Source organism: Plectrocnemia conspersa, unplaced genomic scaffold, assembly GCF_051122295.1.
Source record: "Plectrocnemia conspersa isolate PC_06_02 unplaced genomic scaffold, ASM5112229v1 ptg000003l, whole genome shotgun sequence".
NCBI classification, from domain to species: domain Eukaryota; kingdom Metazoa; phylum Arthropoda; class Insecta; order Trichoptera; family Polycentropodidae; genus Plectrocnemia; species Plectrocnemia conspersa.
The window spans coordinates 17,415,438-17,442,516 of record NW_028277167.1 but is presented as its reverse complement, the minus strand read 5'-3'; the positions used below and the strand labels follow the sequence as shown (position 1 = coordinate 17,442,516).

At 29.2% G+C, this 27,079-nt stretch overlaps 1 protein-coding gene across 1 annotated transcript in view; it reads left to right on the top strand.

Moving 5' to 3' along the window:
- The first annotated feature begins 3,029 nt into the window (after positions 1–3,029).
- Positions 3,030–27,079, top strand: part of LOC148236826 (ATP-binding cassette subfamily G member 4-like) — a 33,798-nt gene continuing 9,748 nt past the window's right edge. Inside the window, exons 1-2 of the mRNA XM_088182757.1 lie at positions 3,030–3,523; positions 19,960–20,077. Of these exons, the coding sequence (XP_088038883.1) occupies positions 3,253–3,523; positions 19,960–20,077 (389 nt within the window). The 5' untranslated portion in view covers positions 3,030–3,252. The remainder of the gene's footprint in view (positions 3,524–19,959; positions 20,078–27,079) is intronic.

Below are 27,079 nucleotides of genomic sequence, written 5' to 3'. Positions count from 1 at the left end.
TTTTTTCCAGTGCCCTAGGCTTAAGCTTACAAAAAGTATTTTTAACCCTTTCAACGCAAAGTATTTTTAACTCTTTCAAATTTAGGATTTTTATAACGATTTTTAATTGCATAGAAATGTAACGGTCATTCGTAATTTGTTGGTGGGTACTATTATTTCTTTCAGAATATTATATTCAGAATATCCAGCAGTTGCATAATAATCAAATGATGTTGAAAATTTTGTGTTTGTCATTAGAATAATAGAAGCGAGAAAGCAGAATATTTCTTAAGTTTTCTATTCTTAAGTTTTTAATTATCTATTTTTAATTTGTCGGGACATTCCATAATCATTGTGAATAAAATAGTCACAAGGGACTTGTTTAAGAAAATTGCGTATCAAATCACTTGCTATCTCTTTCAATCTGTATTATATTTTAAGCACAAGCATCTTTTGGCCATAAGGCCCTGTAATGACCATGTCCCAAATAAATTATAACAACCTCAATGCATTACAATATACAACTGTCACTCACGATGGTTTAAGTAGGAGTTCGGGCCCAGCCTTGTAGTATCTACCGCGTAAATCGAGGGATGAGTGTACAGACAATAGAGTGTAAAAAATGAAATCACACAAAAGCCCTCGTTACGTATATAAAAAAAGGGTTCACATAAATAACACGCAATTATTTACCGATGAATTGAAAGAATATTTCTTTGTTGCGAAACGGTCGCGGTAAACAATATATCACAGGAAGACAAAATGTACCGTAAGGCTACAATATTCCCGTTGCACAATTCGACTCGGAAAGATGTCCATCAAACTAACGTCTCTTAACGTCTAGAGGCGTATATTTCGTTGTTCTAAGAACAATTGGCTGGATGATCGCTGCATGATTGTGAGTCGTCAGCGAGCTCTCCCTCATTGGTCTCCAATGAGGAGAGGGCAGACACGGCCCAAGATGAAACATGATCAGATACGGCCTGAGACGAGGACCATAAGTTCATGATCGGCCATGGCCAGAGAGGGACTCTTGGAGATACACCGACACTGATACACTGTCGCTGCCACACCTACAAGGCCTCTGAGGATCTTCCACTGACTTCATCCCTTCGCCAGTTTCTCCACAACCGCTCGGAGAAAACGATCTCGTTCATCATAGTAACTCACATGCAAATTGAATTATTTAAATTTACACCATTTAAATTATTACCGGTTTCCACCGGCGTCTTTTTGGCTGCGAAGTCACACCCCTTAGGGTTAATATATTTTAAACACAAAAGTTAAATATATTCTCCATTTCTTCTGCGCTTCCTTAAGCAACGAAAACAACCCATTTCTCGATCATATCACGTGCGACGAAAAGTGTATCATTGGCAGCAACAGAAAGCGATCTACACAATAGCCGAACACTAAAATTACATCAATATAAACAGCAGTGTAATAGTACGTTTTCCCACGACTAGACAGCTTTCCGATAAGATTTGTTAAAAAATCTGTCATTTTTTTAGTTTAATTAAATAGTAACGACACCACAATTTTAAACAGTACACTACCCAACTCAATTATAACTACAACGCAAAAAAGAAAAATAACCATTACTAGTCTCCGGATTCACATAAAATCTCATTGATCACCCAAACGTTCCGGTCCTTCTTTTTTCAGAACAGTGATTATATTATAATAATTATATTATTTTTGGTGTTTATTGTGTTTTGTGGTGTTTATTGTGATATTTATTGTGTTTTGATGCAAATCGAACAATGCTGAATATATTATATTTATAAATATTAGTTTCAACGTAAAATATCTACTGTTTTTAAGAATTTTCTTTTTAAGATTTTTTTTAATGATTATAATATATAATAAAATAAAAATTAATGATAAATTTAAGTATGTTATTTACTTAAACTGAAATGCTACTTTTGCTTTTTATTAATAATTTATTACTTTTTTTAAATAATATATAATTCTTTATTTATTAATTGATTAATTTCTTTTATTTAATATACTTAATAATCTTAATTTCTAACACATATTTTTGAGTTTCATTTTTCATATACTATTTTTAAAAAAAAAATCTTGCTGTTAGTAGACCCCCTAATAATAAAATTAGGGACGTGCTATTTGAATGCCCGTTACTTTATGTGTGAGCGAGCCAAATGGAAAATATCTCACCACATTATTATTTAGTCCCCCAACTACACGCTCCCAAATAGAATGTCCCCAATTTATAGTGTTATTGCGGGATCTACTCAGTGGCGTAGCTAGGGTATGTTTCCGCCCGGGCAATCCTTAAAATTGCCCCCCCCCATACATTTTTTTGCTGGGTCATAAAATCAGCATTTCTAAAAATAATAAATTGATTATTGTTAAGCTCTTGGTATTCGTAGATTTACATAAATTTTAGTTTATTCAGGGCTAATAATCACATTAAACGATTCCATCGCGAATATGCCGCTCCCAAGCAAGTGCCGCCCGGGGCGGCCCGCCCCCCCATAGCTACGCCACTGGATCTACTGTAATTCTGTCTCGACTTGTTACAGAGATAAATTAATATGAATTAAGATGTTTTGCCTTTTATCTCGAGTTCCGGGTTGCACAAAATATACAATATAAAATAAAACGCTATTTTATTATAAAATTAAATAATAAAAAAAAATACATTTATAAATTATCATGTACGAACTTTACGAACTTTTTTTGACCGAGGCACCGCACCCGATTCTTGCCTCGGGTCCCGCGTTTCTTAGCGCCGGTCCTGCCTGCAATACTTAACTTTACACCAATAGGCAATAGAAGATTATCAAATGTTCCAATCTCCAAAACCAAACAAAGGATTCGCGATGTATGCTAATGAATCATTATAATAACGACAATGTGTACGATTGTAAGTTAGCATACTCGAATAGTTGGATTCGTGTTATTCTTTTGTTAATGCTCAGGCGTGTGCGTGCGAGGTTTCCGACCTTTGCCAGCTGAGTTTGATGTGCATCAGCTGCGGCTAGGTCGCTTTCTGACTTCTGAGATAAACAAACGATTACGCAGCCAGTCGCGAGCTGGTCTTCGTGCCGAGTGGTCGTTCTCGGCGGCCGATATAATTATATCAAAGACCCTCTCTCTTGACTGACGAACGCCATTTTCCATCATGATATCCACTTCGGAAACAGACCAGCATCTCTCCCGGCCCCTGTCCAACCTGTCGACCACTTGACTCGACATCTTCCCAGTCTATTCCTTTTCGATCGGAACAAAGAATCGGATGAGGGGGCGATGGTAAACACACGTGTGATGTTAGAAACGGCGAGGGACCCTTCGATGGGGGACCCGCAATCCGGGTGCGCCGAATCTGCCCTCCTGTGCGAACAAAGCGTGAGTTTGAGTGTCAGTGAAAGGGCCCAGAACGGTAGCAAACCGAGGCCCTCGCGCCTCGATCTAAAACCGCTGAGATTCGCAGCATCGACTGTCGACGAGAAAATAACCAGCATCAACCTGCAGTTCGATGGACTGATGTACGAAGTCAAGTTGGGTTACTTCAAAAAAGGTAAGAGTAATCCTTGAATTTATGGGAGAGACGGAAATCTCTTATGCTAGCAACAAGCGAGTCTTTCATTGTTGGTCTTTTCTTTATCCTAAGACTATGCGATTATTTGATTACGTGATTAAAACTGCTTTCTTGTCAATAATAGATTCAGATGAACCATAATTTCTCTACATTCTCCAAATGTATTTATTATAAAATAATAATTTATTTAGCGATTATTAAATTCAGATAGTTACAAAATTAATAAAAATTTATATTAATCCTTATATTCATCGTGTTAATAGTTTCCAGGAGTAAATTTGTATACTTGCTATGAAACGAGAACTATAAACAGCTCCTCCGAAATATATCAGTTACCTCGTCTGATACAATAATATATGGTTAATCATCTGTACCATTTTAAAATATGACAGATTAATAGTATCTCGGTTACCTTGAAATATGTACCTTATTGTTTTAGTTGGCAATGCCGTTAATATAGCACATAAATTGTGTCATAATCGAACTCATTACATTCACTCCTGTTCGCAAACTTTTACATACAGCTACATATATAAATATTGAATGTACCTTTAAATTATAACAACCTCGAATTACGAGTGACATGACTTTTTCGGGATACATCATTTTTTTAATTTGACTCGACATAATGTCTTTACATACGAGTTAATAAATAAATTATAAATAAAATATCACTTATTGCGTAACTTAAAAATAAACCTTATCAAAAATTTAGGTAGTATGTATTTGCCATTTAATTGCTATTAATCCATTTCAATTTTCTCTATTAAATTGGATTTGTGGCATTATAATTAATTTCAATGGGGAAAATTGATTTGACATACGAGTAATTTGAGTTACGAGATCTGTCACGAAACGAATTAAGCTCGTAAGTCAAGGCACCACTACATCAGGGACGTTATTTGCCCCATCTTGAATTTGGCCAGAAAAATGCATGTCATTTAATTAAATTCTATGAATCTTAACCATTTGGTTGCTAACCAACAATATATCGTCATGATTAGGGATTCCAATCCCGGGATCCCGAATCCCGGGATCCCGGGATCCCGGACGATTTTCAATACCCGATGAGTCCCGGGATTATAAAACATAATCCCGAATTTTTCGGATTGGTTGATTTATCAAGCACAATCGAATTATTATTGACAACATCGTTATATTTCGTGTACAAACTTGCGCGAGTTGCACATGTCATCTGTGAATCTTTGAGGCTGTGAGTCTGAACGTGCTTTTTCAGCAGCAGGCTGCTTAGGAACCAAAATCAGATCAAAGCTAAATGATAAAACACTTGATGCTTTGATGTTACTTCGTGAGCTTTATTCAAAATAATGTTTTCAATTAATTGTGTCTATGAATGTACATAGTATGTACATACATTGTCAAAAGTTCATTTTCTTCTTCTTAAATAAATATTTAAGACCTTCCCTTTTTTATTTTTAATATATTATTTTCTATTTTAAGTCCAAGACTAAAATTATACGTACTTTATACATTGTACGTTATAAAAAACAGATGTAAAAATAAATTGTATTATTCATTTTAAATTATTTTTATCGATAAAATAACATGAAAATTATCCCGGGACTGGTCCCGGGATCCCGGGATCGGCTAATTGCAATACCGAAATCCCGGGATCAAAATTTTGGCTCGGGATTGGAATCCCTAGTCATGATGCTTGAAAAAGTAAATTAATTCGTGAGCTTCTTACCCTGTAACAGTTTTTAAATGAATTTAATTATTATGTATAGAAAAAAGTGATGAATAAGTAAATTTTTTTTTTTTAAACACCATTGTATCCAAAGGTTAATGAATAAGAAATATTTTAAACAGGCGAAATAACGTCCCAGATTCTAAACCAGAAATTCTCGAGTTATCCCTCAAAGAAAAACAGTCTCGAATCTATCCCGAAAATATTTTTTTAAATGTGTCATTTCAGTGAAATCATATCGGAATACATTTTCACCAGTGGATATATATTTTTACCAGTAAAAATATAGTTTATGTAACTGGTGATAGTAAAATTTAATAATTTAAACTTTTTCATAAGTTTTCCATTTACATGTATGAATAATTGTATTTTTCAGTGAATTTATATTTTCAATAGTGAAATCCAAATAAATTTACTAAAGGCAACAAGCGAAAACATAATTTAATTGATAGGCGCTAGTGAAATTATATGCTGTTCTAAAATGTCTTGGAAACTCAATTTACAGTTCCGAAACGTAAATTTGCTGTTCAAACCTAAACCTAACCTACACGAATTAACCAAACCTAACTTCATGATATTTCATTAAATGATATGACAATATTTTCTTTTAATATTAGAAAATATTAACAAAATCTCGTGTTAATTGACATCACACCATATAACTTCGCATTAAATTTTAGTTAAAAAATATTTATATTACGTACTTTTTTCCTAGTAACGATTTAATTTAATCAACGTTTAATTATTTTTGCGTATGTTTTTAATAATATGTTTTATTATTATTTGTATTATATACTAATGCGTGTTTCAGCACTTTAAATGAAAATCCATAAATTTGTCATAGCTCAATTAATTACTATAATTTTCCATTTAGTAAAGGTTAAATAGATTGATAATAAAAAAATTAAATTTGCAACTATTGACTAAAATGAATATTTAAATTGATTTTTATCTTAAAATCCAATCTAGTATCTTTAAGAGTATTAAGTTCAATTCGACAAACATTTACTAATAATTAGAAATTAAAAAAAAAAACAATGTTATCGTGTATTTTTAATAACAATGAAATATTTTTCTTCTATTGCTTAATTATATACAAAAATAAGATTATTTTCTTAAAAAAATGATACGAAAAACGTATTACATTATAAATTCTAATGAAGATACGTCTGATAACTTTTTATGTTATTACCATATTGACGAATTTTTAAAGCTATGTTATAAACCTTGATTATGAACATTTTAATACGATATTTTATTCAGAAGGTACATCCTCTTTGTGATATATAAAAAATATCATAAAATGCTTATTCATGTTAACTATAAGTACCTAAAATGCAAAAACATCAGTATAGAAGTCACAAAAAATATAAAATTATCTTAAAAAATAACCTTCCGCGATTATAATTTCGTCGTATGATGTAATTTACCTATTTTCTTAAAAAACAAACACTTAAAGGTTATCAATAACAGGATAGAACGCGAATAATTATAATATTACTGACACAATTTTTCCAACTGATTGAATAAAATAATACTCCATACATTATTGTATAATTTACATTATATTTTTTTTTATAAAAATTAATATATACACCATTGTGTTGTATTATACGTTCTATAATATATTAACCCTTTGTGAACGTATCGTAAACTAATATTGACATTATGTGTAGATGAAAGATAAGATAGTCAGTGAAATCCTTGTTTGGTTACAGGCATTATCTATCTACACAATAATATTATCGCTATGATTATTAATTATTTATATTCAAGAGTTATGCAAATGATTTGTTAATTGACTTATTTTACAAGGCATTAGTACAACGAACATTATCATAAAAAGAATTAGCTTTTTTTTATTCAATTATTACGAGTTTTGGGCAGTGATCACATTATAATATCAAGTAACGATTAGTGTAACAATAAAATGTAATATCACACAATCACATCAGTTTATTACCGATTAAAAAATCTGGGTAATATTGTATAATACATTACAAAAATACAGGTAATGTTGTAAATTACAAGTTGAGTTAGAATTTAGTTAAACTAGTTTTGTTCACATGAGGTTAGGGCAGATAAAAAAATATTTTGATATCAAATGGGCGCAGGGACAATATTTACATAATCATTATTAGAATATGGTTTATTATATCCGTTATCAAAGTTAAAAGTTGTGTCACTATTTAAGTGTTATTATATTTAAAGAACTAAGAAAATGGTTCAATAAAAATAACGTTTCCACATAAAATTTATAAAACTCAATATTTATTAATTTAAAAATAATCTTTAATACATATCTTATCAACAATTGTTTTAGAAGGCTAAAAAATACCAGGAAGATTCAGATTTTTTTCTTGTGTTTTAATGTCGAACAACCTATTTTTTTCTATTATTATTTATTGATAATCAATGATACATTAATATTAATATTAAATAAATAACATTTTATTGCATACTTTAAAAATGTAGATTTGCCTTATGTAATATTTATATCACGATCTCACTTATGATGTAAATATTGCATGGAATCAGACTTCCCATACTTTTTATCAATGAACATTTTTGAATGATTCATGTTTTATGTTTGTGTCTCACAAAGTATTTTTGCGTAGTTGCACAACTATGCAGTATTAATGTATAATGTATAAAGGCTATCGATGACAGTGTGAAAGTTCTGAGGAATCATTAATTATCTTTTATAAGTATACATGATACGTATGTTCTTCAAAATGTGTTTTATATTTAATTATATTTTTATAAAAGGTATAAAAATTAACTATTTTTATTACTGTCACTATAATGCAAACATGATGATATATTTATCAAACAATTTTTTCCTGTTTTTGTTTATATATTTTTTATAATCTATACTAAAAAACGTATGATACTTGCGTGTTCATAGTACTGTTTATTATGAGGACATAGCGCAAAACGGCCACTAGTAAGTTTAGCACTCGCACGTATATTAAATACTGTCGATAATTGTTATTACTTTATAATATAAAAACTACACGTGTTGTTTTAATTCCTTCAAATATAAGTACATATACAATTATGTTTATATTTTTTATGTATATCTGTAGCATTTTACAAAGTTGGTTTTTTAAGGCAATGAAATCAAAGTCAAGAGCACTGCTTAAATATTTATTAGGCACTCGGAAAGTCACTCCCGACCGCGCGCTAGTTGGCCGTTACCTTCTTTATTGTTCTTAACCGTCATACTTAAAACTTGGCCTTAACAACTAACTGCATTTTACAAACACTACTTAACTACGTATCTAAAATTTAAAATTTAACTGATTGAAATAAAAATAAAATTATTTTTAATTGTTTAGTGTTATTTTACTATATTAAAGTTAACACGTTGTTGTCATAATTGGTATTTGGTATATTTAATACAAAAATATGTTATGTTTCATGATTTTTTCAATAATTTGGTAGGATATGATTTTTTTTACTTATATTTAATACTTGGGTTATGTCATACATGCCTTTAAAAAATTAATAAATTTAATATGATGTTTTCAATTAACTTTAGCTTTAACTTTGGACAGTTTTCTTGTCAAAAATCTAAAAAAATGTGTATAATAGGAGAAGACATATTCATTTTAAAACTTTGTATTTGAATACAGATCAATTTGATAATGTCTTAGGTTAAGCCTTGGGTTATGTTAAGTATTAAATAGACAATGTTTTATTACCATGAAAATTTAATTATTATTTTTCTTGGGTTCATAACTAATCGTCAAATTTAAGCATCCATTGTTATTGTAATTTACTAAGCAATAGATAAAAATCTGGAGCACAGTAATATATTTGAGAGGAATGGACCAAAAATTTGTAATTAAATAAAAGTCATTTTACAAATAAAATCGAATGTCTTCATAAATATGCCACTTTTAAAATCGAATAAATACCAAAACCTGTCATTAACTTCACAAATATCATAATAATGATGCACATTCGTTTTTAGATCAGCGTCAAAAAAATAGAAATGTGTGTTTTGTTTGTTTGTTTCATGCTGAAGTAAAGGTTCTATAATTCAGGCAGAAATTATCCGTTCTATTTTCAACATTTGCGTCATTTCCTCAAAACGAAAAAATGGGCTTACATAATATTGTTAGAAATGCTATATTTATAAATCAGAACGACATTCTAGAGAGTTAAGGCTACTAAAAGTTATATTGTAAAATTCTGACTGAATTACAGATTAACTTTGCAAGGTTATAATATGAGTAAGTAAACAATTCCAATATATCTTTACAGTTAAACAAATCTACATTTGAATATTATTTTCGTATAAAGGCTCAAAATGCTAAGCCTTGAATAAGAATCGCTATTTTTTAATCGAACATATTTTGCAACGTCACAAGCCGGTTTCTATTTGATTTATATTGTAAAACTGACACTATAATTATCAAATGTTAAGAAACAAAGATTTCATTGTTTACGTTATTATATTACATATATTGTAAAAAAACACATTTTATAAATTAGTAACCTAGTTTCGCTCGGGATCAACTTAATGATACTATTATTAAAAATAAATTATATACTATTAAAAATAAATATATATATATTACATTAACTAAACGCGTTTATAATCTCGTGTCATTCGCTTTATATATCATCTCACAATAGTTCATCAATAAATATTTATTTTACTGTTCGACAAATATAATATATTAAATACTCATTTGCCTATTCAAGCTGTTGTATTATATATATAACACATTATATATACACACAGTAAAATTGCTTTTAAGTTTGATAAAATTATAAGAATACATACATACGTGTGTATATATTTCATGCTTGACTTTTTGTGTATCATTAGATGCGTAGTTCTATTTAACTTATGCAGGTACAAAAACCGGTTATATACTTTAATAGCAAACGTTGTATGTTGTTAGATTCGATGTTTGTAAGTGTAATTTTGAACTAATTTAAATAAAAAATTGGACTTTTAAATGCAAAGTGACTTAAAATCGTACGATTTCTAAATACTGTAGATAAATTCTAGCTACACAATATCACTATAAATTATCATTCAGCGAAATTAATTTTAGATATTCGCCTTCCGCTCAATACTGATCAAGGAAACTGAGCATTCAGATCATAAATACAGCTTTGACAAGTGGTTTGGTTCCTGATTTAATTTTGGAGCGTCTCGCTGCTTTTCTAAAACGTATTTTTGCTCTGATTCTCAAGACGTCGTCATAATGATTTAATTCGGTTTTTCTTGAGTTATTTGAGTAATGGGTCCTATACTCTTCACGTTATTTATTAATTACGTAAATACGGGAGTTAGAAATTGATGATTTTAATAATTATTCTTGAGGAATTCTAGTTTTGGGTTCCGGAACATCTTCTAGAATCACGATCGCGTCCTCTTTTGCTGCATGTTAGAGCCAGAACATCTGCACTTGCCGATTTGCCTATGGCTCTCGCTATCTGACTCCTTAATACGCTGGAATTGCACATTAATCTGTTTAATGTAAGCTACAAGAAGCTGGTCCGGTTCCTATAATTTAATACTTTTTTCTTACTATGTATTATTTTTTATCTTACTTGTAGTATAGGAGTATTCTTTTGTGTATTGTAATAATACTATAAACTGTTTTGACCATTGTGACGCATTAAGGTAACCTGTCCCTTTGATCTTCATTAAATTAAATTTAAATAATAATGTTATTTGTTTTTTTAAACCTTAGTTTGAATCCCTTATGGACCATAGTGTTTTTCAATTTTAATCGTTTCTGAGAGATCGGAATTAGTAATTATTAGAAAATCATAATTCCGATCAATCTTCACAGATTAGGTTTTCCTAAATTTTCCGTATCTCACGGATGAATATTGTAATGAGAAATTTAAATTGATTATAATAGCTTATAATAAATAATAAAAATATATGTATATCACTGATTGACAGACTTTAGTTTTTTTAATGTGTCACACTTATTATTTAGTAGTTGTTGATTGTTTACCCCGTTGTAACCCATTGGGCTAACGTCTACCATGTTGCAATGGAAGAGCTACAATAAATAAATAAATATGTGCATTATTCGTTTTATATTTTATTGTAAAATTGTTTGTAGAATAAAACCCTTAACGCTTTGAGTAGTGAATTAATTTATGTACATTTGTTAATTTCTTAGTATACACATTGGAGTGAGTTAATTTTATGTATTTTTTCATAATTATTTATTTATTATTATTTTATATTGTATTTATAGTATATTATAGAAAAAAGTGACCGTTTTATTGCTTTAATTTATTTCACTACTTTTTTGTATTAGTAGTTTTTTCAACACAACACTTTTATTATTAAATTCTGTTAATTTATTTTACATATTTATCATATATTATTCGGCTTTTGTGATTTTTTTATATTAATATATAGTTTTCTTATAAAATTAATTTAAAATATTTTTTATTATGGTAATTTATTTCATACTCTTCAATTTATTGGTATTATTTTCTACAAAAATATTTACATTGAATCAAATTATGTAAATATATTGTTTTTTATTTATTATTTCTTCAGTTATATATGTAAATATATAACTGTATGGGGTACCTCAAAGCAGTGAAAGATCGACCACCGTACATGTACGGCGATATCGCTCAAATGGTTAATGACAGTGCGGTTGATACTGTTAAATAAAAAGCAGTTTTGCTGCGGAAATTAAATCACGACCATAGATTATCAGTTACTCAGGCGTATGTTATATATTACTGTAGATAACTATATTACTGCACAAATATTTAATACTTTAATATATAAGTTAGATCATGTTAGTTTTACTTTGATTTTTTTACTATGTTAGTATTACCATTATCATTTGTACTGTACGTTTAACGTTCATTAACAGTACAATCGCTTTATATGCATGTAATCTAAAATAATAAAAAAAAATATTATGGAAATATGCCAAAAACTATTTTTTTCATAACGTACTTATTTGCGTGTATATTATTATTGCTTGATCTTTTAACTATCTACGAATTACTATAGTTTACGTAGATCATTATAAACGTAATATTTTGCGCGCAATATCTTCAGAAACATACGTAGAACAACTGCATATAAATAAAGAACGTAATAATATTAGTACGTAGTATGCGACGATGAATCATATTGTGTACTATCTCTTTGCGCTACACGTGCAACTAAGATAAAATAGTTGGCCACCAACTGCTCTTTATCTTTCGTAAATAGTCGTTGTTCGATCTCTTATGAGTCGTTCGATCTTTTGAATGTACGATGATTTTGTGTAAAGCGATTTTTGTATGGACACGCGCCATCTGCGTGACTTGGCCAATAAATAACTTACCAAATAAATACCATTTACACTAGTTAGAGGGTAAATTGCTTGACAAATATAAAAACAAAAACATAAACCAAATTAGCATACATTCTAGTATTTTGTTTAATATACAAATTTACAGATTTAGCTTTAATATAATAAACAAAGAATTAAACATTTATTTGCATATTATAAATAGAACTAATATCTACATACACATACAGAAAAGTGGGGTATTTAAATATTTTTCAAATACAATAATATTTTTATTTACATTTTAAAGTTGATGAATTAGTAGCATTAAAAGTATCTCATGACCTTTACATAATGAAAAGGCAAAGCTGGATGGTAAGAGGAGTGTTTTTAGTACAAAAATAAATTATTATTACAAATTTAGTATAACAATATTATTATATTATCTGTAAAATAAACGGTATTCTTAAATATGCACCTTTTAGCACTACTTATTAGTACTAATTGTATTTAAAAAAAAAATTCATTGCTATTTTCATACAAACTAAAATAAGTACATGATAAGCAAGAAAAATATCGGAACACATCTGTAGACATGATCAAAGAATCGGTATTCTCAAATACGCACCTTTTTAAAATTCCATATCAGTACAAATTATATTCCTAGTTTATAGTAGTTAAAAAATTGTAGCCATTGCCAGTTTCATACAAACTAAAATAAGGATACAATAAGCAAGAAAAATATTGGAACACAGCTGGAAACAATGCATTGATCGGTCAAAAGAATCGGTATTCTCAAATACTTTTTAATTATAATATAATATAATTATATTTAAAGTTTTCAATAGTTAAAAAGTATAGCCATTGCCATTTCATACAAACTAATCACGTTTGTTGCATTACAACTTTTTTGGAAAGCAAGATAGCAATAGAAATACACATGAATACAATTTATTGATAAAAAAACCCGAAACATAATATTCCCCGCAAGATTAGATCAAAAATCTTTCCGTCAATATATTTTTACGTGGTACAAAAAAAGTACACCACATGTTTGTCCTTTGATCTTTTTTGCGTTTTGTTAGATATGTGCTTCGAGCAATGTGGGTCAATGTTCTATTTATTTTTTGCTCTGTACATAAATTTACTGTTATCTAGTGCTTAAAACGATTTCATAATAATAATATACATTCAGCGCAATCACTTTCAATATATTATTATTAATAATATTTTTTATATATATTATAGAATGAGCGTGTGCTAACATTGATACTCAAACATTCTGTACAGCTGTAGTTTTCCCTATTGTTAATAAAGAAATAATTTCTGAGATAATATGGTATAGTTTTTAATATAATAGTGTATTACCATTGACACCTGACGCGTACTATTAAATGTGAAATGTAATTCAATATTCACCTTAGCGCGGCTTCGCGCATATATTATACATTTAACATTGACATCTAAAACGTTCAATGTTAACCTTCCGATTCAAAATGTGTAGAAGCGCGCATAAGGAAATTGCTTCAAAGGTCGTTACTTTTGAATTTGGTAGGGCCGTATTGTTACAAATATCTATTTACGTGGAACAAATTTCCTAAAATTATATATATTTGTATATATCGAAGGCTATACAAAAAGATTTTGAGTAAAAAACGATAAAATATAGTTTGATATTTTTTATACGATAATCTGACTTTATACTGACTGATTATATCTGATCTTATACAACATTCCATTAAATTAATCTGTGACAATTATGCGTTTGATTAGTCGATATTTAATCTATGAATCTTCTCTTGAGAGCAAAAGTTCCGCCTAAAGTAAACTGTCCTCGTGAGTGTGTCCTCGTCCCTAATGTGAATTTATTTATAAACATATAATTAAAGGGGATAGGAGAGGCATCAGTTGGTCGCGCTACGCTTGCCTCTTATGAAAAATGATAAGCACGTAACATTAAACAAATGGTTCTTAATCATAAACCGGATGCATTACTTCATAGTTAAAATATCAATATTTGTAGTTAAACTGCCACACTCAACCAGAACTTTTAAGGACAACATCCCTGCGCCAGCTTCTCCGCCACTGTTCGGAGAATAAATCTCGCCCATCATAGTCTTACTGGCTGCGAAGTCACAACCCTCAGTGTTAGAATCCCGAAAAAACAATAATTTAGTTCACATTAACCCAATTTATGAAATAAAACTGCATTAATAGTAATTTCTTTAATATTTTTTCGCAACAGAAATTTGCTATGTTTGATTTTATATCTTTTTTATGATCTTGGCTTACAACTTATATCATTTCATATATAGTATATATTAACTATATATGAAATGATGTTTCCATTTCTTGAAATAATTATTTACATGTAAATCTTTCAGAACATGAAGCAGTAGCTTCAAGGCTAGGAAAACTATTTTATCGATAGCAAGAGCATTGCTTTAATTAAAGGTTATATATCTAGAATAATTTTATCTCCATAGTTTAACTCCTTTCTCCATTCCTCCATCTGATCCCCCAAAATACAATAAATAATTCTGTAAACTTGGTCATATATCAAATCGAGCACAAATCAAGACTTTCGAGTAAAGAACATATTAACTAACCTAAACGCCATTTTTCTGAAAGAGTTCACGAAACATAGACTTAGGATAGATATTAGGATTTTCTTATTAAATCTAGTACATCTGTATGTATTCCTTACAAAAACTTACTTAGAATTCAGTTGCGTCCTGTATAAATTTATATTAAACCCAAACAATTATAATTTATTAAAATCAGAGGCCAACATTTGGTTGTCCTTAGATTGGTAAACAGTTGCAGGTAGCTCTATTGTTTTTGATGTTGATTAGTTAAGTTAGATTTATTCTTAGACATACGCATAGGTTAATGGAAATTTAAATTTTTTTGCCTGAAGTTCAAACTACTACTACTATTTTATGATGTTTTTAATAACTTTAACGTATTATGAAATAAACATATTTTTTGCGTTTCATGTATAAATGCTGCTCATAGATCTCAACCATAATGAAAATTGCACGTAGCGCAAAAACAAATCACATTATATATGCAAGTTATGTGGCTAACCAACGCCATAAATTACACAAAGCTATTTTGAAAGTTCGGAAACTTTTTAAGCAGTCTCCGCGTATAAAATAATTTATATTTTTATTGTCACGCGATTTGTAAAAATTAGATTTTTGTCATTACTTTTATCAATAGCACATCTGTCACATTATCTAGTGCTATTCAGCGGTTTCGATATTGAAAAGAACACAAAAGAATCGTATTCGTTTCCGTGAAAGAACACCTGTTTTGATAAGTGTATTAAATCGGCACAAAGGTAAAGATAGGCAAAAGAGGCAGATAATATTATTATTTTGTTGCTACTTTCGATTGAAAATAATTCACATTTTTATTGATACTTTATCGACGGCGTGGTTACACTGCATTAAACTATAATCCCCCTTAATGTATAAAATATTATTTTCATGTATTAAACACAAATTACTGAAGGAATTGATAGCCTTCATTTTATAATATATTACGACGTAATATTTCAAAAACGATACATTCACTTCTAAGGTCGTTTCGAGTAAGTGGTAACATTTTAAACCCGCAAAGGGGTTCGATATTTTCAATTTTAAACTATATTTTTATAATATATTAATGTAACGCCGTAAACCATAATTTCCGTCATAGTTTGAGTAATACAAAATATGTATTGTTATCGTATTTGTTGTTTATCACAAATATGTTATGAAAAAGTATCAATATTGACTTTAAAAAAGTAATAATAAAATAAAGTGCACAATCGTATTACTGGTAATTGATCAACTTTTTTAAAAATCTGTAGTAATTTATAAAGCTGGTTTTACCGTTTATTTCTTGGATTTTAACTGCAAATTATATGATTTTCGCAAAACCGTGTACTTTGTTTAATTCGTTACGAGAATATGTTAACTCATGAACTGAAAACCTGTTTTAAAATGTTTTTTAAGCTTGACTTAAAGTTGTGCAAAATATGCGGAATACAGTAATGTATTTAATTTATCACATGCATCAAAATAAATAAATAAATTTAAATAATTATTTTATTTATTGATGTATTTACTACTTGTATGCAAAAAATAGATGGTTTAAAAACTATTTTTTTTTAGTAAAACACCAATAGTCCAAATGTTTATCATCCAGTTCAAAACTAAACTTTCTTTGAGAAGAATCACTGTATAAGGTATTGAAAAATTTAACCTTCGATAATAATCTGATTTTAATCAATACTCGCATGTACATAGTATATTCATACATATGTTTATGATATCAAGAGAATTATAGTACTGTCACAAGTATGATGCACTATGCTGGTTATTATTTAATTTTATCGTCAGTGTAAAGTCCAGCAAGGAAGTGCAGATAATATGTATTAACAATACCATTACAAAAACATCCAGCGATACCACAGACTGTTTATAATCCTGGGCGTATATAAAAAATCACGTTTATGAAATATCCAAATCCATTGTTTTAAAAAGTATAAATGACGGTACTAATGTTGATCTTAAAAATTGAAAGCGACGTTGAATACACTAAAGCGATTAATAATCTACATAATATACATATGTGTCATTATATTCCTATTATATACGAATTTAAGGAAATTGCCTCTCTTGACTGATCTTTTACAAAATATATTATTTTTGATGAAATTGTATGATTGAATGCACCACTTTTATGTTTTTTTCTTTGAGGCTTTTCAAAGGAAACGGCATATACTAGGTCAAGGTTAGCGAATAATTAATAAGATTATACACCATCGATAAAAGTCCAAGAAGTCCATCGCCCCTATAATTTGATTGATGCTTAGGAGCGGTACTACAAGTCTGGCCAACACCATACTTCGGGACGAAAACAGACATGTTATTGCATATTACTTATCTAATCATGATTATATTCTTATTCAAACAGCTGGAGATAATCCGAGCTGTTATGAATATTCCACCGACTTTGTCGGCACTTATATGGATGGTGGATTCATTTTTTTTAGTAATAATTATCTTATTTCCTTCTATTTGTGAACTGTCTATAATATGAGCTGATTACAAATACATATATACAGGGCCGCCGAGAACGAACCCGGCCCCATAGGAAAACAATGATTCCGGGCCTCGTGACAAAAATGACCTTTTATATATTTTTTAACATCGTAGTATAATTTCTTGAATAAAAAATAATAGGTACGAGTTAACCCTTTCTATGCTACAAATAAAATTAGGCATTGAAAATTATTAAAAATATCTATTCCTAATATTTACCTGATAATTAGTCGTGTTTTCTTTGCTGCTCAGTGTTGCCATATAGTGAGCTTCCTGTCCAGGTCTAAAGCAATAAAATCGGTCCATTGTGGTGAAAACGCTCGATCATCAAGTGTTTATATTAAGAATTTTTATAACAATATTACGAGTGAGAATCGAATAAAATATATTTAAACCAGATTTTGCCCAATAGGAGAGCGCAAAAACCAATTATTACTTCTCAGAAGTCAAAAATCCACGTCAAAAAGGTACCGAGCGTTCCCACTGCGACGGCGCCGTGACGATTTTATTGCTTTTGACGTGAATTTTTGACTTCTGAGAAGTGTTAATTATTTTTGCACACTCTTTTGATCAAAATTCAGTTTAAAAATACTTTGATCAACGCACTTATATTAGAACTTCATAGTAATATCGATAAGGATAGCTATTTTTAAAACATAGTGTAATATCGAAATGCAGACAAACTGTGGAGCAATATGTGAGATGCGATGTCCACCTGTCCTTGAAGGACACATATCTATTAGCTTTATTATTTTTATGTCTTACATAACTAATTTCGACAGTTATTAATGTCATCACTAAAAGATAAATAATCAGGAAAATAGTCTTTTCAGTTTATTTAAGAAAATATTAGCACCTTTTATGTGGAAAATCCAGTTTCGATTTATAACAAAAATAGTTATTTATATCTGCACACGTTGTAAATAAATATTTGTTGTGTTTACCAATTTGTTTTGTTAAGTGTTTGAATGAAGTCAGAACATTTTCACATAATCAATTAATGGACGTCGAATGGATATCCTAATTATTTTTTTTGATTGACAGATTGGTGCTTGCATTTAAATAAATTAATTATTTTATTGCGAGGTGTTAATAAAACAGTTATCGATGGCTTAAAGTGTAAATTGCTAACTCCTCATTTGACAACTTTACAGGAGAAACAAAAAACTAAATAGACAACTTGAACATAGAACAAAAAAACAATATTTCAATTTTCTTGATATGAAATTTTGGTGTTGAGATTGCAATTATGTTTTGAGCATGTGTATTCCGATTAAAGGTACAAGATGACATTGTTGTCTTTTTCACCTAAAATTTTTAAATTTATACTTAAGGCCATGATGATTCAACTAATCCGAACATTCGAAACATATTCCAATTACAAAAAGCTTAAAATATGTTCAAAATACGAACAAAATCTACGCAGATCTATAATATAGTCTCATGAAAAAACAGATCGAGATTTATCAAAAGTTTTTAGCATTTATTTAATCGATTTATATAGTTAAGCAGATAAAAATAACTAGGATTTTCTTGAGTAGCTGAATATGTAAGATCTAAAAATTAAATTAACACATCTTCAGTAAATTATACATAAAAGCAAAAGTTTGTCGTTTTATGAAGCAATTATCTGACGTAATTAAAGATGAAGCTGAATAATAAATATTGAGAACTAGGAATACCATTCCAGAAAAATTTGGCTGTTGAAGAAAACTATAAACGGCTATATTAAAACAATATTTTATTTTTATAATTGTTAGCTATTTTCTTAAATTAAATTTAATCGATTGATTGACGAATCTATTTAAGGCAAATGTTTAACTAAATGCGTCAAATGTATATCAGTTAAAATCGATTTTTATATAAAATATTTTCATAAATTTTATATTTAAATAAAACGTCGAAATTCATTAGACTGCATAGTGGGAATTTTTGTAATGTTCTACTTCACATATAAAGTATTGAATGCCATTTTTTCTTAATATAAATGTTTGGAAACACTGACATAAGTAATCTTATATATAATTGTTCTAATAACATATATTTCTTTATCAACGTTTAATTAAATTAAACGAGCTCTTCACCAATAAGCATTATCTATTGTTGCAAAATAAATGCATTTATTTAATTTATAGTTTATGTTACGTTGCTTAGTGCCGTAATTTATTGATTATATATTCTTTTTTTTATTATTTATTATTCTCTTTCCTAGTAAAATTATTATATTTAAAAAAATATTATTTATATTAATTTTCCTGTATTCGCTACAGCAATAAATACGTACATTGTAAATTAGCTTTTATACAAAAATTTATATTTCAGGCATGAGACCGATATTGAAAGATATATCAGGCGAATTCAAAGCTGGAGAATTAACGGCAATCATGGGACCATCCGGAGCGGGCAAGAGCACGTTAATGGACATCCTGACAGGATATAAGTAAGATTTTTATTATATTATTATTTATAATAATAAGTCCATTCACATTTTTCACTCTCACATAGTTTTCTCTCGCTTCAAAACGTAAAACAAGCCATTAGGTATGGCATTGCTACTATTGATTAAAATTAGTACATACATTAGTAAAAAAAAAATATCTAAAAGATTTGCTGTCAACTCAACACAACTGCCAAATTCTCGTTTTTTTTTTATTTTTACGATCGTGTAATTATCACTCCTGGAGTACGCGTACACTTTGGAAACTTCTGCTTTAGAATATAAATAAAAAAAGAAAACAGAGGCCGTGGGATCAGAGAAACGCGCTGGGCGGTGAAAAGTAAAAATTCTGTAAATTATTATTTCTTCGAAAGTTCACTGCAGTTCAGCATCTGAAGTGACACTTTAGCAGTTGCCCTTATATTGCTATTATAATATAGCAATATAAGGGCAACGTGCGCGGTTACCCTATTTTGTTGCCATTACATTCTATGGTCATCTATAGCAAGAAACACAATAAGTGGATTGGTTATTCACCAATTTTATGCCATATACTTTGAATAGTTTTTTGGAGACGTCCTGAGCGTGATTTTTCACATGTGAGAATTTTGATGGACCTCCGAACCAAGGCTAATATCGCTATTTTTGTAGAACCAAGGCCGCTCCGAAAGGCAGGCTGCACAAATTGTTCGCCTGGGGCAGCACAAATTAAAATAGAGGCATAACATCTCTATTTAAAAATTTCAAATCTTAAATTTATTGGCAAGCATACATGCAACTGCATGCGCACGACTAGAGACCATTGAGAATTATTATTATTTTATAATAACCTTTATATATTTAAGCTTATACACACATTTACTTATGAACCTGGGGTCCTAAAAACGCCCCAAAAAATGAGTTGTTTTTATGTTTAAAATTGCAATATATTTTATTATTTTTTAAAAATATATGCAGATAATAATTTTACATTCATTAACATTTTTCTGTTTATGTTATGTATTATATGTATATTTAGTTCAAATTTGTTTAGTGTAAAAATTAGCTAAATAAATTAATAAAAAATAAATAAAAAGGGATTGCACTAGAAATTGGTGGTACATTTTTAATTCTAGCATTACAAAGTGTTGAAAATATTTATAAGCTTTCCTAATAGTAGAGTGTCTCGATGATAATATCATGGTAAAAATATATTTTACTCTCTTCAGCTCGTCGCTCTACTAGGCACTCTTTTGCAATTACATTTATATTCTTTCTTCTGTGGTTTGCTAACTTTTAAGTATTTAATGCGTTAATTTATTGAGCAATTATAATTCAACAAACAAACAGCATGTAATTAATTTGCATTACAATAAATCTTAAAATGCTTAATAATCAAAAAAAATTATGATGAACTAATATTTGATTATTATATTATAATGTACATATATCAGCTCATATGTTATATGTAATGAGTTGATAATATATTTTCACATTGCTAAAGCTTGCGATTCGCATTCTGTACGATACGCTAGCTCGTAGCATCTTAAAATATGGCTTCATTGTCTGGAAGCCGAGTGAAATTAATGTTGTTAATTTAAGGAAGCACGTGAACTTAGAACCAATCGTGTTGTTGTTAAGCTTCATTTACAATACATTTCTTAGTGAGAGCTAAGCTTCCAGGTGGATATATATGGGCGATCATACGATAATTACAAATGATTAATATAACAATGCTTATTCGATGCGAAATCATAAGCATTAGACGTGTGTCTTGAAACTGTTACATGTTTTATGTTGTATTTATAGATGATTTAGAAAATCCGTGGCCATTGTTAAATATTCTCGAGTGCTCTGAAATCTCGATTTCACTAACGTTTTGTTTGGTGAAAACATTGCTCTTGTAGCTTTCTATCCAGCTATTATTTAAACCCGCACAATACAAAATGTATATTAACAGCCAAATTAAAATAATATATTGTATATGATAAATATAATAAAAATGTTTTTAACATTATTATCTCTCGCTCGATTTTATAAAAAGTACATAATAAAATTTTCATTACAGACATTTACTATTCAAACAAAACGAGGCTCATTTTGAAGTGCAGCGCGATTTTTTTGTTTTTCTTTTACTTTTGACTGCAAATTTCCTGAAAGTACTATTTCTTACGTTATACTCCATTCCCTAGTAAGCTTTGTACTATGTACCTGTTTTTGTTACATGCTTAAGTCACCTACTATGTACATGAAAATAACTTGATGCATGTCTTAAATATGCCAAAACACTTTCCAGTACATACCCTTTACATATTATATGTATATAAAAAATATACAAAACAGTTTAAAAGTTTGATGATATATGTAAAAGGTTATCAGGCATTTCATTATTTTAGTGGGTAACTTCGACTTTTACTGATTCTGAACATATTTTATTTATAGGGACGGCATTATATGACCGGCCAGGCTATAAACATTTTTTCTTAGCTATTCGTGGACACATATTTGTTAGTGCATTCAGTTTTAAAAAACACAGTACATGTACAATCCTTCCATGGCGAAAAGTGCCGCACGGGGCGGTCCCCCCCCTACTCCTAATTACAAACTTAAATCTTTAAATATCAGTATTTCCCTTATTTTTTAATACCGAAATATTGTCATTGACACAATAGTACAGGTATTAATAGTGTAACTTATTTTATATGTAGTACTCAAATAAAATTGGGTATGATATTATTTTTTAATGCATTTTGAGTCTTGTGTATTTGAGATATTTTGTTTTTGACCTAATTGGAATGTCTATATGTATTCCAAGAAACATGCATCCGTGAAGTAAACGTGTAAAATACGTCTGCCGGCACGCCAATGATTCAATAAGTAAACAGCAGCGCAAAACCTTATCTACAAAGGAACAAGATTTTACATACTACATACTTGCAATCTGAGAGCCATTATTTCGGCTTCAAGTTTGCGCACAAATGGACATTTGTGACGTCTTTATAAAATCTGCCGAAGACATCCTAGAATATATTTTCCCTAGTTAAAATTATTTAAATTCGGCTTTTCTTATTTATTTTGTGTGGTTTTAGGTTATAATTTCACTTGGTCAATGTTTATATAAATAAACCCATTAAACATTTACATATTTTGAGGATTACAAAAACACGTATCAATCTTTTTTAATAGACCGAAATGGAGAACCTTCAATATGTCAAAACAACAGTGAATTAAATCAAAACACTGTTTATAATGGCTCATATAATAAAATAACATAAATTTAAACTAAGAAATATAAACACCAATTATTTTTTTGTGCTAATGTAATTTATTTTTGACCCTATATTATAAGGAGTATATAGTTATTTTTAAATTAAAATAGGCAAAAAATATATGTATATGCATTAAATAAATGGACACAATACAATATTAACATAAAACAGTTTTTCATGTATTTTTTTTAAATGTTATTGTGAACAATTTATAATAGAAACAACTTTATTATATTAGTAAATTCACAATTTATTCTCAAGGGCAAGTCACAACGCAGAACGCGTCTATCGTCCATTTTCGATATTTTAGTTGGTAATTAATTTATATTGCACTTTTTTGTATGGCGTCATTATCATATAGTTTCTAATTCACAACAACAAAAATATATTTCCGGATCGATTGGTAGACGTTTGTTGAGTCACAACCTGTTGAGCGCTCTCACTTGGTTTGACTAGTTCATTGCAACGCACGTACATTATTTGCTACAGTAAAATTTGCGATTGTTAAACTTTTTAGATACTATTTTTATTTACTTATTTATATATAAATTATTAATAATAAATACAACTTTACACCGATACATATGTCATTCTTATTGAAAATATACAACCCTTAAATATTAATTATTTAACAATTTTACTATTTCAACATATATAAACAATATTACCATCGTCAAATTAATGCATACATTTATAAAAATATATATTTATTTTAGTTCGGTAAGAGACGATAGATATATATTCTTAGAAAACAATCTGTTATTTATTCGTCATTCTAATTTTTCCATTTCACTATAAGAAATAAAGAAATATTTTATTAGTTTATTTTATGAATCGACTGCTAATATTAACAGCAGCATTGAATTTTAAATATGGAATCAATACAATAATAGCTTATGATCTTATTATTTTGATTTTCTGATTAAGAATGTTGAAGTTGCTAATAATGTAGCTAATCAATTTCAGCACATTCTTAAATTGTGTGTCATTTTTTAATCAGATTTTTACCAGTTTTAGTAGCCGTGTTTTATCTTTATTGTTTTAAACCAATCAAGTCACTCCGATACCTATTGCTTAAAATAAAATGAAATATATTACAAATATAACTAAACATGCCTGCTAAAATTGCTAGCAATTATTTTGTTATTATAAGATAGTTTATATTAAACAAATATAGTAATTGTATTAATGTAATGATTATGATGACAGTGTAAAAATTGTATAACCAAATGATAACTTTCTTTTATAGTATACTTTATTTATATATAATACTTAGTCATCTCATTTTGTTCTAAAAAAGTTAATCGCAGTAAGTCAATTGGCTTTAATAAGTATACAATAATGCAACATTCAATTGATATTGACCTTATATAGTATTTCATACAATGTATCGATATATAAAATTATTTATCGTAATCTTTTTTTTAAATAAGAAAAATGATTTCAAAATCGTTTAGACTTTGAACAGATAATATGCTACATTGTATTTATGTAAAATATTGTTTCAATATACGTCAGTATTTCATTATCAATTATAAAAAATATATTTTCATATCTATATGTTTTTTCCCTCCTTACTTTATGTATGTACATCGATATTATTAGAATGTAAGATACAAATATGCAAAGACATGCTTGGGCGCTGCATCAAATTTTCAATTGACCTAAAAATGGTACATAGTACGCACTTGTGTATTTAAACGATGCTGTGAATAGACAGTGTAGAATTGTCTTCATGCATATTTTATTTATTGGATTTAGTGCGATGCATTTGAAATCAAAAAAATGTGTCTAAAATCAATACCATTTTTTGTCGATTATTTCACTCTTTATTTTTTTATATACGAAAGTAAAAAGGGTATAATATAATCAAATAAATATTTTAATGACGCTAATCTCGTACCAAAATATTTCAGACAGGAAGAGTCCATTTTCTCTTATGGCATTGATGCCATCTTTAAAAGCCTGTTAGCTTAAAATATCATTCACAATTATTTACTCTTTTAATAGAGTTCGAACAATATTAATGTTTATTCTTACCTTCAATATATAATATATTAATTTGGAATATTCATAGAGTGAACAGATATTTAAATTATTAATATGATACAATATACGATTCAATTAAAAACGTTTCTCTTAAAGCTAATATATAAAGTACAGAGCTAATATTTGATTAAGCGCTAGAGGTTTAAAAATAAAGGGAAATTATAAATAACATTTGATACGCAGACGACTAAGCTATTCTTGCACAGGGAGCAATATAACTTTGTATAGAACTACAACGCCATAATGGTCATCAAGTGAGACATTTACCCACTACAATTTACAGTCAAAGGAGTAATATTAAACATATATTTTTATGTAAACAGAACTTGGATAATTAAATAATAATAAAAATTTAGATTGATAAGAGCATTTATCAAGATGAAAAACATTATTTGTTGCAGGCGTTTCACTTTACGGCCCGGACACCGTTGTTGCACTGTTATGTGTGGTGGGTATCACTCATTATTTTGATTATCCTTTTGAATATGGCGATTTAAATGAAAGCATTTGAACATGGGGATTAAAACGAATTCTGAAGATAAGGCTCTAAATTCAGATAATTGAGTATTTTACTTATTTCAAAGTTCTAGAACAGTGGCGGGATGGGGGGGGGGGGATGTACATAAACCCAAATGACCCATTTACAAATGCGAAATAATAGAAAAGTAATTCAAATTCCCAGATAATTTGTATTTTCCCTAGCGTTTCAATAAAATCTTATCCAAATACATTTTCACCAGTAGATATATTCTAGCGAAAACATAATTTAACCGATTGGCGCTAGTGAAATTATATGCTGTCATTATAACTCAAATTCCATTTTCTGTTAAAACCAAAGTTGGGTTTGGGTAATTCGTTTAGGTTAGGTTTGAGAGCAAAAGGAGGCAACTGTCAAATTGAGTTTCAACGACGAAGGGGTCGCAGGACTGTGTCTGTGCCGTTTCTGGAGTGACTGGAGCGTCTATTCGTAGGAACGCCACCTCGTATATATTCCTTGCCACCTCGTTTGAACTATATCTCGTCTGATCACTCGATCGTCTTATCTCTCGTCTGATCACTCTCCAGTCAGATCTTTTGTATGGTTGATTCAGGACGTCTCCAGCGAATCACAACATGCAGAAATCAGATGACCAATTGTAAAGTTTATATTATCATGCAACGAAATATGTCCACACCTTGAAAGAGTGAGATTTATAAGATGAACACATTCCGATGGTCAATAATGCAAGTGGGTAATAACAATGATGTTTCTGATGGCATATTGTTTGTGCAATCCATAATGCACAAAAGGGTATGCATTCTCTGGTCATTATGAGAAATAACAATCGTGGTGGTCTGTTCAGTTTACATCTATTGTGGATTAGCACTTTGTTTGAATTACGCAATTCTCATGTTATATTCCATCATCCTTTGGCATTTGTTTGTGCATATGGATGGAGACCTCGCACAGCTAAGACATATAATTTAACTAGCGCCTATCTGATGTTCAAATGTTCTGAACGTAGGTGTATCAGATTATTTTCGCAGTAAATAAATACAGTTTCACTGATATTGACCAGTGAAATTATAAATCAATTGTTTGATACTTTTTAACTGGTCTAGTTAGTGAAATTATATGTATTTTAATGAAAATTTTATTTCACTGAAATATAAAACATTGTATATAATATATTATATTTTATCCGCGAGTCAAATAAATAACACACTG